At 39.7% G+C, this 16,941-nt stretch overlaps 1 protein-coding gene, 1 non-coding gene and 1 pseudogene across 2 annotated transcripts in view; 2 read left to right on the plus strand and 1 right to left on the minus strand.

The window, feature by feature from the left end:
• Positions 1 to 311: 311 nt before the first annotated feature.
• On the minus strand, positions 312 to 2,629 carry LOC100412479 (ATP-dependent RNA helicase SUPV3L1, mitochondrial pseudogene; annotated as a pseudogene).
• Positions 2,630 to 9,362: 6,733 nt separating this feature from the next.
• On the plus strand, positions 9,363 to 9,477 carry LOC118148093 (U5 spliceosomal RNA). The gene has a single exon (XR_004734889.1). It is a non-coding gene; the product is annotated as a U5 spliceosomal RNA (small nuclear RNA).
• A 4,925-nt stretch (positions 9,478 to 14,402) lies between these two features.
• The window catches only part of LOC100412839 (OX-2 membrane glycoprotein), a 34,633-nt gene continuing 32,094 nt past the window's right edge, over positions 14,403 to 16,941 (plus strand). Inside the window, exon 1 of the mRNA XM_035274179.3 lies at positions 14,403 to 14,444. Coding sequence (XP_035130070.2) covers positions 14,433 to 14,444 — 12 coding nt within the window. The 5' untranslated portion in view covers positions 14,403 to 14,432. The remainder of the gene's footprint in view (positions 14,445 to 16,941) is intronic.

Here is a 16,941-nt window from a genome sequence, read left to right on the forward strand (position 1 = left end):
CTGATTTTTCTGTACTTATCTTGCATCCTATAATCTTGGTGAACTGATTTATAGGTCGGTGCAAAAGTAATGGCAGAAACTGCAACTACTCTTGCACCAACCTAATATTAGCTCTAATAGGTCTTTTACAGATTTTTAGGGGTTGCTACATAGTCATGTCATCTGCAAATATATATATACTTCACTTCCTGCTTTCCAAGTGGTATCCCTCGCTTTCCCCATCTTTTATTTATTTATTTTTAAGGATTCAAAATAGATTTTTATTTGCAAAATTAAATTAAAAAAACAAACAAACAACCAGGAACAGAAAACTAATCTGAATCAGGTTCCTTCTTTCTTCTCGTTCCTTTTGAATGAGTCTCAGATGCTACTCTTTCTCTGTTACGTTCAATTTGTTGTGTCATCCACTCTTTTTCTAGCTGTTTCAGCATATTTGGAGTGAGGAGTCCTTGCTGCACCAATCTGATAGCAAGGGACAGCTCTCCGGCATTGGGGTTGGGTGGCTCAGCAGCTTTACTTCCTAGAGCTTTGGTGCCGCGTGCCCTTCTAGCTTGGCTCCTTCAGACTCCTGATAATCGTGACTGGCTGTCTGATGGAAAGCTCTCCAAATTCAACAGCTTACGTGTCTCAGAAATTTTAATCAATTTAGTGATATTGTGCACACCATCTTGGATAATAGCATCTAGTTCTTTCTGGAGATCTCGAATAATGCTGGCACCTGGAAACATATCCATAAATCAGTAGCTTAGCCACAGGTAAAGATCCAAGACATCATGGATAGCTTCAAGATCCATGAGGTCTTTAATATTCTTAGGTGGAAATAAAGGCCATTTGATGTGTTGGCGTAACCATGCAAAGGTCAGAGGCTCATTCCTGCTATACTGCCTGGCAAAGTGTAACAGGGAAGAGCACACAAAAGGCTACTTCTTGTTGATAGGGGCCATGCAGAAAATATACCTCACTTGCAGACTTAATGGAACATGCTGGATCAACTCTGCAGAAAATTTAAAATCATCCATATTGCAGACAAAATACTGCCCGTCAACTTGTGAAAAGTCTACAAAAATATCAATGAGATTGGAAAGCGTTGTATCAGGGAGATGGTAGGAAAACATTTCAATCTGCTCAGCAGTTGGATGAAGACCAGCTGCCCTTATGGGATCCACAGGCCTATTCAAAATTTCCTTTAATAAACTGAGATCTTCACAGTTCTTTGTTGTAACCTCTCCTTCTTTAAAGTGCGAGCTGAATCTGCCAGCTCTGCCGGCAATCTGCAGGGCCTGAGAGGTTGTGATTGGTTCTATTTCTTTCTCTCCCTTTTCATTGATACTGGACTTTATAAGGGAGTAAAAAATAATTCTCCTTGTAGCAACCAAGATTTTGCATGGGTCATTGGGATTATTAAATTTTTTGCTTGAGCAAATTTGGTCCCAGGTGGGAGACTGCCATATATAACGGCTGATTCTAATCCCCAAATTTCAATCTGCCGACTCACAGAATAAATACCATACTTGCTAAAATGACAATGCAGTCCCCAGGCTGAAGGTTATCTAAAGATTCTAGTGCATGGCCCAGCACAGAGATAGGGGTAAGCCTCTTACAGTCTTGAATCTCCACTTCCTCTCCCATTGTGAACATGAGCTCTGTCACCAGGTCAATAGCAGCAGGTTCTCCACACAAATGAATTTCTTCAGCACAGAGTCCTAGAAGTGCTCTGGACCAGGCCCATCCTCTAGCTGGATCTCTAATCATTTGAAAGTATAGCCACTTCATAAGGAGTTGTAACACTGCACATCTCAACTGTACAAGTGACATGTGAAGCCTGTTTCCCAGCTGGTTGAACTGTCACAAGCTCCTCACCTGTCACCAAGTCACATGGCACACCAGCAGCATTACTCTTTTCTAAGATCTCATGTGCCAGTAATTTTAAAAGACCACAATATACTCCAGACTTTGCTGAGAAATATTTCTGGATTGTGTGATAAGTCTTTCCACTGTTTGTGGGGCCTGAATGGAATATTATCTTCCGCTGCATGGCTCTAGCGTCTGGGTACCAGTTAGGTGGTATTCTTAAGTCACTGATTTTACGGAGATCATCCTTACAGTCCAACATAGGAAATATTTGTTTGGCATATCTCAAGAAAAATGGAAATAAGTCATCCACACGAGCTGCACTGAAGCAAATATCATTCAAAACAATGTGAATGTCCACATCCAGGGAATGAGACTTCATAATATAATTTCTAAAGTTTATGAAAGCTTGGTGGAAGAGACGAGCATTGAGTGCATAATCAGCACCCAGTTTCTGAACTTCTTTCCTTTTGTAAAATTTGTCTAAGATCTCCTTTACTTCAATCTTGTCCAGAGGTCAGGTTAGCTTGGCCCCAGCATTGCCATCGGCGCTGGGGCCCTGAGGTTTCACACTCAGGGACACGAACAAGGCCGTGTTCGGGGTTTTGGAGCCACCAGAGGCAGAGGAGGAGGTTGTGGCAAGGACAGAAACTTGCCCCAGAACCGTGGGAAAGGGCCCAAAGTGGGGGCGAAGGGCAGAGCAGATGGCTGCCCGGTGGCCAGCCTGGCGCCCTGCCAGGAGCCAAGCCCACAATAGGGCACACCGGGGGAAAGACATCGAGACCGCAAGTTCTACAGGGGCTGGCAGCTGCCGCGGACAGGCGGCTTTCCCCATCTTTTAAACCCTCTTGCCTAATTGACCTGGCTAGAATTTCAAATACACTGTTGAATAGAAGTAGAAAGAGTAAATATTCTCGTCTTGTCCCTCATCTTAGGGAAAAACTTTGTTTTCACCATTAAGTATGCTGGTAGTTACGGATTTTTCATAGATGCCCTTAATTAATTAAAGATCGTTTCCTTCTGTTACTAGGGGGGGTTTTTTGGGTGTTTTTATCATATAAACGTGTTAGATTTTGTCAATTGCTTTGTCTGCATGTGCTGAGATTATCAAAAGCTTTTCTCCCTTATGGTGCAGTACCTTGATTTTCATATGTTGAACCAAACCTACATTCCTGAGACAGCATTCCTTTGTTTCAACTGGAATAACTCCCTTTATCTTTACGTGTAAGGCAGATGTAGTGGTGGGTGAACCCCCAAAGCTTTTTTATATGGTTGCTATATTCATTTAATATTTGATATTTTAATTAATATCAAATATTATATCAAATAAAATACATATTTATGATTTCTTTGTGTTGGAAATATTCAATATCACCTCTTTTAGCTATTTGAAACTATGTAATATATTCATGTTAAACATAGTCATCTTACTATAGAAGACTAGAGCTTTTCCTCTTACCTAGTTATAATTTCATAAACTTTAAGGAATCTCTCTCTATTCTCCCTTCCTACAACCCTTCCTGTCTTCTAATATCTTCTTTTCTTTACTTCTGTGAGATCAACTTCTTAAGCTTTTGCATATGAGTGAGAACTTGTGGTGTTTAACTTTCTGTTCCTGGCTATTTCCCTTAACATAATGTTCTCCAGGCTCATCCACTTTGCCATAAATGCCAGGATTTCATTCCTTTTTATGGCTGGATAGTATTTCCATTATGCACATATACCACATTTTCTTATTCATTCATCTGTTGTTGGACACTGTGGTTGATTCCTTATCTTGGCTATTGTAAATAGGGCCGCAGTTTATATGAAAGCCGCCAGCCACAGTGGCTCACACCTGTAATTCTAGCACTTTGGGAGGCTTAAGTGGGCTGATCACTTGAGCCCAGGAGTTCAAGACCAGCCTGGGCAACAGAGCAAGACTCTGGCTCAACAACAAATAAAAAAGTTAGCCAGGCATGGTGGTACTCACCTGTAGTCCCAGACACTGAGGAGGCTGAGGTGGGAGGATTGTTTGAGCCTGGGAGGTTGAGGCTACAGTGAGCCCTGGTCATGCCACTGCACTCCAGCCTGGACAACAAAGTGAGACCCTATCTCAAAACAAAACAAACAGCCAACATGAAAGTGCAAAAGATATCCCTTCAGTATGCTGATTTCCTTTCCCTTGGATAAATAGGAGCATAAATCACAAGGATCCATTGACAAGCCAAATAACCTTCACCATTCTCTAGGGTTAAAGAATAATGTATTCTCCCCTTCTGACTTCAACAGGGGATCTAAGACAAGCTTTAGAGCAAATACTCTAATTCCTTTATCCTGTAGCCTAGAGTTTTGGTGACTATCTGGCCATAAACTACCCAAATTGAATACACACACACACACACACACACACACATTTATATATATTTTGAAATAGAGTCTCTGTCACCGAGGCTGGAGTGCAGTGGTGCGATCTCCACTCACTGCAACTTCTGCCTCCCAGGATCAAGTGATTCTCCTGCCTCAGCCTCCTGAGTAGCTGAGATTACAGGTGTATGCCACCACATCTGGCTAATTTTTGTAATTTTAGTAGAGACGGGGGTTTCACCATGTTAGTCAGGCTGGTCTCGAACTCCTGACCTCATGATCTCCTCACTGCTGGGATTACAGGCATGAGCCACCTTGCCTGGTCACAACTTGAATATATTAATGGATTGGTAGGAGCCACAAAGAAGGCATCCCAAATATCTGTATGAAAAAAAAGAAAACCAAATAATGTTTTTCTGGGTTGTCATAGAGCTTTAAATCAATAGAGGTCTCATCTCTACTCTTTCTACATATCATATACTTTTAATTTGAGCCTTATAGTCCAAGACATTGTAAATTTCATAAACATGATCTTCATTTCTGGGTGCATTTTCAAATTAAGGCTTCAAGAAGTTAAGGAAAACATGCACCTGTTCCACTGAAATGTTTCCTCTTCTGTTAAGGCCTCATCCTTTTTAAACTGCATGAGTAAGAAGAGTTACACAGTATCATCCACCTCTCCCTTTTCTTAATTACTCTGGTGATTTCCTCTGAAAAATGTAAGCATAATGAGTTTGGGGTCTTTGATTCTGTCCCATTTCAGATGCCACGCTGCATAAACACAAATTTCAGTTTTAACATACTGACAAATTTCAGTATTATCTATGGACTAGCAGACAGATGTATATCAATATATCACTTGAACAAATCAAAAATGATTTGTTTACCTGCAGGACATGTAAGGAAGCTAATAATCAGAATATAGAGGAAAATGATCAGAAATATTATTTTCTTTCTTTTTAAGATGGAGTTTCACTCCTGTTGTTGCCCAAGCTAGAGTTCAGTGGTGCAATCTCGGCTCACTACAACCTCCACCTTCCAGGTTCAAGCGATTCTCCCACTTCAGCCTCCTGAGTTGCTGGGATTACAGGGGCAACCATGCTTGGCTAATTTTTTGTATTTTTAGTACCATGTTGGCAAGGCTGGTCTTGAACTCCTGACCTCAGGTGATCCACCCTCTTTGGCCTCCCCAAGTGCTAAAATTACAAATGTGAGATACCACCCAGCCTGATCAGAGATATTGTGCAAGCAAGATATATGCTCTTTCTGTGAGTCAATCTAATTATAAAATCAGATAGACAGTCTAAGTACTACTACTCACACCGTGTTTAGCATTCATATAACAATACTCCAAATAATACACTTTATAATGAGATAGATTAAAATATTGTTCTTTTGAAAATATACAGTGAGTAAGCAAGTAGTTTATCACTGACTAAAAGAAGATTATAGTACTTCTGTATACCTTTTACTTTACATATTGTATATGCATAAAATCATAAGCTAATGACTTTTTCACAATCTCACTTGATAGCACAGCTTGCAATAAGCCTCAGAGTATCTAACTCCCAGTCTTATACCTTGATAGCATTTATAAACTTCTGTGGCTGAGGTGGTGTGAGAATATTAAAAATGTTGGCTTTACTTAAATTTAAGATCTCAAACTATGAAAGTCCTAGAAGAAAACCCAGAAAATAGTCTGCTTGACATCAGCCACCATGGCACGTGTATACCTATGTAACAAATCTGCACACTCTGCTCATGTACCCTAGAACTTAAAGTATAATTTATATTAAAAAAAAAAGGATCTTTGTGGGATTCATCCCAGTGATGAATGTTCAACATATGCAAATCAATAAACATTATACACCGTGTTAACAGAACCAAGAAAAAAAGTACGATTTCAAAAATAGATAACAAAAACAAATTCAGTAAAATTAAACATCCATGCATGATATAAATACCCCATTGTCTTTGACCATCCATTGATGCTGATAATAAGTCAAATGTCAACTTCATCATTGTGACAATCTGTATTTTCTCTTTGGTCACATACTATCTTTTTTTTCAATTGCATTTCAGGTTTTGGGGTACATGTGAAGAACATGCAAGATAGTTGCATAGGTACACACGTGGCAGTGTGATTTGCTGCCTTCCTCCCCTTCACCTATATCTGGCATTTCTCTCCATGCTATCTCTCCCCAACTCCCCACCCCCCACTGCCCCTCCCCTATTCCCCCCAACAGACCCCAGTGTGTAGTGCTCCCCTCCCTGTGTCCATGTGTTCTCATTGTTCATCACCCGCCTATGAGTGAGAACATGTGGTATTTCATTTTCTGTTCTTGTGTCAGTTTGCTGAGAATGATGTTCTCCAGGTTCATCCATGTCCCTACAAAGGACATGAATTCATCATTTTTCATGGCTGCATAATATTCCATGGTGTATATCTGCCACATTTTCCCTGTCCAGCCAGTGCAGTGGGTCGCTGCATGGGAAATCACACAGATCCTGGCAGCTTTTCAGCAGGTGACTGCAATACCTGGGAGAGAGTCAACCATTCAACTTTAAAAACAAAAAAGGCTCTGAGGCAGGGAGCCAGGGGATCAGGCTTGGTGGGTCCCACCTCCACACACACAAAAAAACAAAACAGCAATTGGAAACGCTTGGGGTTGAGAGTTTCACGGCAAGCACAGCTGAACCCGAGATGGTCCAGCTCTGTGGGGGAGGAGCGTCTGCCATTACCGAAGCACTCCACCCCTATGGAGGTAGTCCATCATTGCTGAGGCAGCCCACCATTGCCGAGGCAACCCACCATAACAGAGAGAGTCTGCCATTACAGAGGTGGGCCACCATTGCTGAGTCAGTTCTAACCACACCCATATACACAGGACTGCAGGGAAGTTCACAGGGTAGCAGGGCAGAGCCCACAGCAGCTCAGCAAAGCTTCTGCAGGCAGACAGTGGCTAGGCTGCCTCCTTGCTGGGCAGGGTAGCCCTGAAAAAAAATGCAGCAGCACAACAGAAACTCATAAATAAAACCCTAACCCCCGAGACAGAGCACCTGGGAAAAAAAGGTGGGTTATGAGTTCTGCTGCAACAAACTTAAATGTACCTGCCCAGCAGCTCTGAATGAACAATGGAGCTCCCAGCTCAGCACTTAAGCTCCCATAAAGGACAGACTGTCTCCTCAAGCAGCTTCCTGACCCCCGCATATCCAAAGAATCACCTCACAAAGGACTGATCAGACTGACATTTGGTGGGCATCATTCTGGGACAAAGATAGCAGAAGAAGAAACTGGTAGCAACCCTTACTGTTCTGCAGCTTCTGTAGGTGATCCCCAGGCAAGCAAGGTCTAGAATGGACCTCTGCAGTCCTACAGCAGAGGGGCAAGACTGTTAGAAGAAAAAATAAGAAACAGAAATAACTTCATCATCAGCAAACTGGACGTCCACTCAGAGACTCAATCTGAAAATCAGCAACTACAAAGAGGACAGGTGGATGAATCCACAAAGGTGGGAAGAAACCAACACAAAAAGGAGGAAAACACATAAAACCAGAACACCTCTCCTCCTCCAATTGATCACAACTCCTCACCAGCAAGGGAACAAGGCTGGATGGAGAATGAGTGTGATGAAATGACAGAATCAGACTTCAGAAGGTGGGTAATGAGAAACTTCTGTGAGCTAAAAGAACATGTTCTAACCCAATGCAAAGAAACCAAGAACCTTGAAAAAAGATTTGATGAAATGTTAACAAGAGTCGACAACTTAAAGAGGAATATAAATGAATTGATGGAGCTGAAAAACACAACATGAAATGTCACATACTATCTTATTACTATATTTTCTCTTTGGTAACATAGTATCTTGTCTTTATTCTAGTGATATTTAGGTTTTGTTTATTTGTTTGTTTTATCCTTTAATGTGATGTACATTTTGTGATTTCATTCAATTCAGATACTCAAATCCTTCAACTTTGAATATTTGTTCATTTCTTAGATAATTTTCCTCCATTCATCTCACTCATTTTCTTCTTTTATACTTCTGATTAAGTGGGCATTAAAACATTTAGATTGGATTTTTTTTCTTCTTTTTAATATTTATATCTTGTTTTCCTCACATTATCTGGGAAGTTTTCTAAAGAATATTTTCAAACTCATTGATTTTTTCCTTATTTTGACATGTTTTAATTTGGAATTGCTTTTATAATTTAAAATTAAATTGTTTAATTTTTCATAATCTTTTCTTTCTGTTTTAAGGGAAATAATATCTCAAATATACCTGGGAATAATAATTTAGAGGTATTTTAATTACCTTCTGTTTTCTATATTGTCTACTTCACGCTCACCATTTAAATTTTATCTTATTTTTTCACTGAGACTTCTTACTTTGATTTTAGGCTTTCTTCAGTGTCTGGAGTTCCTTTACTGGAGGCTTACAGAGGATGCAATATACAGAGAGGTGGGCGTTTGTTTGTAGAGAACAGGCAACAATTAGATAAGAGACTCCAAAAGCTGGAGTGTAATGGCCTTCACTCTGGGGTCCCTGACCCCTACTGCTCTAGGAATAATCCCAGTATATTCGATCAATGACTTTAATCACCACTCTAATTTCTGGCTGTAGACTAAGTACCTGGCTGTTCAAAGTTGTGCTTTGGAATATAGAAATGGCTGCTTTTGACTAAAGCTTTAATTCTGTTACTCACTCCAGCTTCTTTTGTCCTCAGGGTCCTGGGTCTTTTCAGGTTCTACAGGGCTTTCTCCGCGGGTGTAATCTGCTTTACACATCTGTGAGGCTGGAGCTTTTTTCATTCTGCACCTTCATGGGTCATTCCTCTGTCTACTTTATATCTTTTGTGAATTTGTTTCTTCACAATCTCTTGCCACTGAAGGTTATTCTTCTCTTTGTTGTTTTACATTTAACCCTTTTATTTTTTCTACCATAGTTTCAATGGCATCTCAAGAAGCATTAGAGATAAATATTTTGGTTGCATCTGGTTTTTTTGAAACTGAAGTTATTCAGCTCCCTATTCCTGGCAAATTTCCACAACTCATGAGATTGGAAAATGCCAATTGAATAGCATATGTATTTTCCATCAATCTACTAGCTAGATATTGGTTAATTTTACTTCTTGAAATACAAGTGTCAGTAAAGAAATTATCAACTATACTCTGGTTTCTCCTCAGATTGTATAAATCTTTTGCCTTTTACTAAAGATTTCCATGGAGAGGACAACTCTGAGTCTTAAACCAATTTTTTGAGGTCTTGTTTCAGCAAGGTTTCAATTAAAAAAAAAAAAAAAAGTTTCCAACTAAGAAATGATTCATCCGTGCTTAGTTTTGTAACAAATATTAGAAATATAAATCCCTAAATCTGCTGAAATTCTCATATAAAGCTTTTTCTTCTCTGCACTGTTGTCGTTGACTTTAAGGATGTGTTCATATTCACTGCTGAGTTCTTCACATTCATCCCCCTCCACCTATTTAGAATGTCGCATCTTGTATAATGTAGACTGTAGTATCTTCTTGAGAAAGAACATTGGCAAAATCTAAAAACTGAGATAAAACGATGTCTGAGCAGTCAAAAAAAACTGCACAACCAAATCACATGAACTTTCTAAACAGCATTTCAGAGAAGAACATCTAACAAAGATTTTTCTTTTCATTCAATGGTAATGGAAAATTCAAAGCAGCAAATTTAAAAAGGGTGAGGGGTTACTATAAGCAGAAAAATTACAGCAGTCTGGCAATTAGGAAGAGGACAGAGAAGAAAGCCTACTGTGAGAAGACCTAAATATGCAAAATGCAAAATATTTCACGTTAATGTTAGCAAAAACTTCCTTAAGGGCCAACAGAAAGTGTATATGTTCATTTTTATGTTATATCTAAGAAGAATCATTGACAATTATAGTGATAGCTTTTTGTTAATTTTAAATTGCATAAAAAATGTAAATTTTATTCAGAGGGCTACAGGAAGACATGTTAGTAACAAGATTTTGTTACACTTTGGACAAAATAGCTATTTTTTAAAGTGCTGATGCATGAAAAATTGTTTTTCATGAGTGTAAGCACTAGAGTGAAAATTAAATGTGTTTCTCACTTATTCCACTTAATCATGGTATATTTTTGAGAGATTTTCTGAACATCGCAGAGACTCTGCTTTCTCATCTGTACCTAATAACTGCACTTATCCAGTTCATGTGAATAAATGGTCCCAATAAAATGTCTATCACATTACTTAGTACATTCATCTTGAATATTTATTATCATTATACGTTAATTTTCATTGCAGACTCTGGAAATTTTATTTTAGTAATATAGTCACCAAGTGACTACATTGTTTTTATTATTTTATTATTGAACTTATTTATAAATATACATAATTATAAATTTATATATAATTCTGAATAAAATTATTTAATTTATTATATTATATTTTACTTAATCATTTTTATGGTAAATATTTAGGTGATTACATCTTGTTTCTTATTCTTGAGAATGTTAAGATTATGTTAGATGTTATATATCTTTGAAGAACATGTAGGAGTTTGACCGTTAGTTTTTTTTAATGAAGTGGAATATGGCAAATCTCATGTAGTATTAATTTTAATGTCAATGAGGCAATGGAAAATCAAAACAGCATTGTAGACTAAAGGTATCGAGAGGGCAATACAGTGTATAGAAAAGAAGTATAGTCACAAAGAATGTTTCTGATTTATGTTTTTCAGGTACATCTAGTTCTTCTATTTGTCTGCCTATAGTTGGTACACTCATAACATTTTAATTTATTTCATGTGTTGTCATAGTTGTCCTCTGTGTTGTCCTGGGAAAGAAAATGCTACCTGTTTGTGAAAAAGAAGATGAGTGAAACAGGGCCAGTTTCAATTGTTAAAAAAGAAGTTCTGAGGGCTCTGGCAAAATTCATCATGAAAATTGTTGTTCTGGAAAAAACTGTTTTCCACATGCTTGGCAATTCCTGCAGTGAAGGATATATCCTGGTTAAAGTGATAGTTCACTCTGGAGTAGTATAAAGGTAGGCTGTTAGTTGTCATTAATACTTATGGTAAATTGAGTTTAAGAGTCTTTACTGAGGACAGATTTTTGCGAGGGAGAATATGGACCACAGACAACCGGTGGGAGGAAGTTCATTGAGTGGTAAAAAGGTAAAGATTGGAAGGAGATTTTTCAAAGAGACTATTGCAGTAGTCAAGATGAGAGCTGACGGTGGCCTGGACTAGAGTAGCAGCAAAGGGGACTGAGGGATTAAGGACACATTTAGGATGGCAAGATTGGCTGAAGTAATTAGTTGTGGTAAAAGAGCAACATGTAAGAATTGTCCTGATGACTGTGTGTTTTCGGTGTTAGATAAAGAAAACGTTTACAAATAGGGGAAAGGTTAGAGGAAGAACAGACTTTGGAAAGAGAATCCGGAGCTCAATTTCGAACAAATGCCTGTTTTGCATCCAAGGGAATATGTTAATTAAGTATCTTTATACATGAATCTGAAATGTATGGAACATATAAGGACCAATGGTATAAATTTTAGAGTATAGTGAATATACTCTCCAAGGGGACAAATCATAAGTTATGACCCTCACTATTATAGAGTGGAAATAATATGTAAGCTCTGTAACTGGAGTATTTTTATGCCCAACTAAGCATTTGAAAATCTACTTCGGTCAGGCTCAAGAGAATCTGAATGTGAATCTCCCAATTTTTATTCATAGCCTACTCTTACTATGTGCTGCCATGAGGGGGCGTGTTTGGGCTGTATTCTGTGACCTCGAAGGATAGTGACATTAATGTCTAGGTACATATACCTAGAAGTCAAGTGACAGAATCTGTGTGAACCAAGACTTCACTTGCGACAGCCTCACATGGAGAATGTAATGAGCCATTCTCTTCTCGCATACAGGTAACTGGCAGGTTTGTGAATTTGTTACTGTCATTTTGTACACTTCAAATTTAAGATTCAACCTTCCAAATTAAATCATGCGTTTGGTAGCAGCAATTATCATTTTAGAAATAAATGAAAACAATGATTTGGTTAAATATATAATCCAATTTTATTAATTATTGGTTTCAAATTAGGTTATATTAATATTAATGTCTTTGAATGTTTTTATTCATTCCCTGATTCAGGTCCCCTCTCATCATCACCAATTGAATGGCTGCTTTGATTTGCATTTATTCAGATTATTAATAAGTATGAACATATATTTATGTATTTGTTAGCCATTCAAGTTTCCCCTTGTGTGAAGTTCTTGTCTACATCTTCAAGTAATATCTGGGTGACTATATTTGCAGAATTTTTTTTTTTTTTTTTGAGATGCAGTCTTGCTCTGTCACCCAGGCTGGAATGCAATGGTGCAATTTCTGCTCACTGCAACCTCTGCTTCCCTGGTGCAAGCAATTGTTCCTGCCCCAGCCTCCCAAGTTGCTGCAATTACAGGCACCAGGTACCATGCCCACCTAATTTTTGTATATTTTATTGAGACGAGGTTTCACCTTATTGGTCAGGTTGGGCAGGTTGGTCTCAAACTCCTGACCTCAAGTGGTACACCCACCTCAGCCTCCCAAAGTGCTGGGATTACAGGCGTGAGCTACTGTGCCCAGCCAGAAATATAACTCTTAATGTAGCAAAAGAATATTTAGCCTAATGAAAGATAAGATAGAAGAAAATATACTATAGTAAAATATAAAAGCTTTAAATGTCCTATTAATATCAGTAATCACAAAATACAAATAGGTTAAAGCTAAGTGCAGTGGCTCACACCTGTAATCCCAGCACTTTGGGAGGCCAAGGTGGCAGGCTTCTTTTTTTTTCAAGTGTGCAGTTAATATTTCTCTAATAAGAAAAGTTAAAAATAAAGTGATAGAAAAACATATGGCAAAAAAGTAATAGAATGATGTACATATGCTTATGAAAAGACATGCATAAGAATGTTTATAGTACCACTATGAAAAATGCCTCCAATTTGAAAAACAAACAAATGTTTATTAAAAGAAGAATAAATAGATTGTAATACACAGTATTTATAGAATAGACTACTATACATCAGTGAGAATGAATAAGCCACACTACAGGCAATAACTTGGATGGATATTTAAAATCTACTGTTGAGTGAAAAACCCAGATACAAGTGAGAACATACGCTCTGATGTTATTCAAATAAAATTCAAAATCGGGTGAGCCTAGTCTACAGTGCTAGAAGTAGGAGAATAGGTCAGGTGCAGTGGTTCATACCTGCCATCCCACTGCTTTGGAAGCGTAGGCAGGAGGATCATTTGAGGCTAGAAATTCCAGACCAGCCAGGGCAACATAGCAAGACCCCATGTCTAAAAAAAATAGCTGGACATAGTGGCTGCACATCTATCGTTCTAGCTACTACTCCAGAGGCTGAGGTGAGAGGATCCCTTGAGCCCAGGAGTGAGTTATGATCGCACCACTTGCCCTCTCCCGTGGACAACAGAGCGAGACCTTATCTGTAAAAAGAAGCAAAAACAAAGCCCCAAAACGTTGTCCCAGCTTCTTCTGAGAGGGTGGTGGTAGTAAAACACACAAGGCTTCAGGAGATGAACATTGGATGATTTCTTTGCCTTTTTTGTTTGTTTTTAGAGCCAAGAACTCTGGAACTTGTTACAAAAAAAAAAAAAAGGAAAGAAAAAAAAAAAGAATCCTCATTAATGCAAATGGGAGGAAACTCTTCAGTAAACAACCGGTTACATCATGAAAGGTGAAATCATTACGGAATTGATTGCTTAGATATATAAGTTGTATCTGGGTTTAAAAATAATAAATGTGGGTTTTTTCTTAAAAAAAAAATCTATTGGTTATATTCAGCTTGAATCCTTTGCCACTACATCAAGAGCTAACAGTTCAACAATTCATCTCCGCAACCTCCTACCTCATTTCCTTTCTCAGTCCAGTTTACAGGAAAATGGAAGAAAAAAATGATTCCCCCCGCCCCCACCAAACACAGTCTTAGTTTCACTAGTGGTCACCTCTGAAAAGGGAAAAATATCTGAAAATAGACAAAGGTGAACACGAACATCACTTAATTGCCCCCACACAGACAGCCTCCGCTCCTGGGAGGGCGTGGGAAAAGGGGAGTGGAAGAAGGGGGCTAGGGAGGAGTAAGACGTGGGAGGGACGGCGGGGCACAGGTGACGTTCTCCGCCGTCAGCGTTCCAGGCACACAGCCGCAGTCGGCCACGCGCGCCTCCGGGAGCGAGGATGCCGAGGCTGGTGAGCGGGGAAGGGGCTTGGGAAGGAGAGCGCAGGGAGGGCGATGTCGACGGAGGCCCTGCGGCGGGTGGCAGTGGGAGGCGCGGAGCTTCGGTTCTCGCCACAATCATGTCCGGGGACTTGATCTGTGGGGTTGATGGCCGCGCTTTTCTCTAAGCGCTATCCCTTGCTGAGGAGCGGATTTTGCCTTCCAAAGGGTGGTTTACAGGCCGCTGCTGGCGTTGGGGGTTCTCCATTCCAATTCCCTGAATAAAAGATGCATAGGCCGGGGGGCTCCGGAGGCGCTTGTTCCGAGATGGCGAGGCTGGCGCATCCCCCTGCAGGCTTATGGCTCGGCTCTCGGGCTCCAGCTCCCAAAGCTGGGGAGGCGTCCCCTATTTTAAACTGCCCCCAAAAGAGAATGAAGAATGCTGCGTGGGTTCGTGTTAACACGAAAAGCTGCGGCGGGGATGCAGATTTCCAGGCTCGCTCTCTCCAGGAGAGCTCCTGCGTTAGGACATCCACTAAAGCAACAGGATTTAGTGGTTATTGAGGCTCTTGGGGGCAATGAGACAGGCACCGAGAGACCACTACTTTATAGAAGACTATGTTCATACTGCTAAATACCATAAAAGAATAGACAGAGCCAAATAAGAGATTGTTTCTAACCAAACAAGCAGCCAATGTCCCAACCTCAGGAATTTAACACAGTCTGAGAAAGAATCATAGTTTCAAAATTGTCAGGTCTGCTTCAGTGTTATGTTATTTTTCCACTGACAAGAGAGAATGAAAGACTGGTAGCTGTGGGGAGTGGTGGGGGTTGGGAGTGTGTTGACAGGTAGTACGCATGCTGGAAACAGTGTCTCAGGGTATAGGGCAGATGGTGAATATACTTGGGAGGTAGTCATCTTCTCTCAAACTAGAAAGCAGACAGATGTTTTCAGACATGATCTGGAAGCTGTGGTGTGGTGGACAAAGGGAGATAGGATCCCTTTGGCACTGGAGGAAGATGCTTGAATCTTCTCCGAGCACTAAAAGTTCCAAAAGACCTAAGGAGAAGGTGCTTCAGAAGAGGGTGATCACTGTCTAACGACATGACTATAATCAGGCTCGTAAAAGTAAGACCTTATGTAAATACAAGTGAGGAGGAAGACATTCCACATAGGAGGAATGGCTCAAGCAACAATACCAAGGCAGGAAATTGTGTGGTGCATTTAGAAGTAGAAAAGGCTAGGTGTCACAGAGGGGACACATAGGAAGGCTGTGGAAATTAATTTGCAAGAATGAAAATAGGCTGAGAACTGTAAACAGTTTTCTCTAGATAGCAAGGGGCTGTAGAAGATTTTTAGTGGGAAGGCAACCTGTGCAAAGGGGAATTGAAGGAAAATTAATCTGTCAATATTGTGTAAACACATAAGCTGGATAGTAAACTTAACTAAGTTAGGGACTATATCTGCGTTATCCACCATTGTCTCCAAAGCGCCTACCATAGTGCCTGGAATGAAGTCAGACCCAATTGAGATGATTAGTATTAGAATCAACGAAAGAAGTACAGTTGTCCTTGGTATCCATGGGGGCTTTGTTCCAAAACCCTCACCTATACCAGTGGGTGGATGGTGCAAGTCCCTTATATGAAATGCCACAATGTTTGAATATAAGCTATACATGTCCTCCCATATATATAAACTAATCTCTCCATTATTTATAATTCCTAATACAATGTAGATTCTATACAAATAGTTCTTGTGCTGTATTATTTAGGCAATAATGACAAAGACCTGTATTTGTTCAGTGCAGACGCTTTTTTAAAAAAATGTGTTTTCCATCTGTGGTTACCTGAATCCATGGATACAGAACCCACAGAGATAGTGGGTCAACTATATTGGCAGAAGTTCAGTTCCGCTGGAAGACAAGACTACTGCACAAAACACCACGTTATGAGCTGAGACTAGGGTAGTAAGGGAAAACACTTCACATGCGAGAAGCTAATGTGTGTAGTGACTAATTACATATCTAGGTAGGGGAAAAGCAAGACATCCTGAATGACTTGAGTGCCTGAGAGATAAAAGTCCAAAAGAGAAGCTCTTCTGGGTACAACGATGATCAATTTGATGTTATTCTTGGATTTAATTATTCACAATTTGTTCCTTTCTTTTATTCAACTGAGAGCATAAATAAAAGAACAGATGCAGGAAATAGCTTGGTGATTTCAAGTCATTGAAAGAATGGTGAAATGGAGCTTGGTATGCAAGGTGGAAAGCACAGTGACAGGAGATTGGATAACATGTTTGTAGGGACTGAGTGGCAGGTAGTGATAGATGGGGTCACGCTATATTACCAGCAGAGCTTCTAGACTGTGACTCAGTGGCTTTCAGAGATTCCTTGGCTCTGTGGCAACCTGTTTGAATGCTTCTTAATTACACTTTCAAAACTGAATTTAACATATTGTTGCAGGGCAGTGAAGCAGAGACTGCTGTGTGAATAGCAATTTGGTAATGCCTCACGATCATGATTGGGC

Source organism: Callithrix jacchus, chromosome 15 (assembly GCF_049354715.1).
Source record: "Callithrix jacchus isolate 240 chromosome 15, calJac240_pri, whole genome shotgun sequence".
Lineage (NCBI taxonomy): Eukaryota > Metazoa > Chordata > Mammalia > Primates > Cebidae > Callithrix > Callithrix jacchus.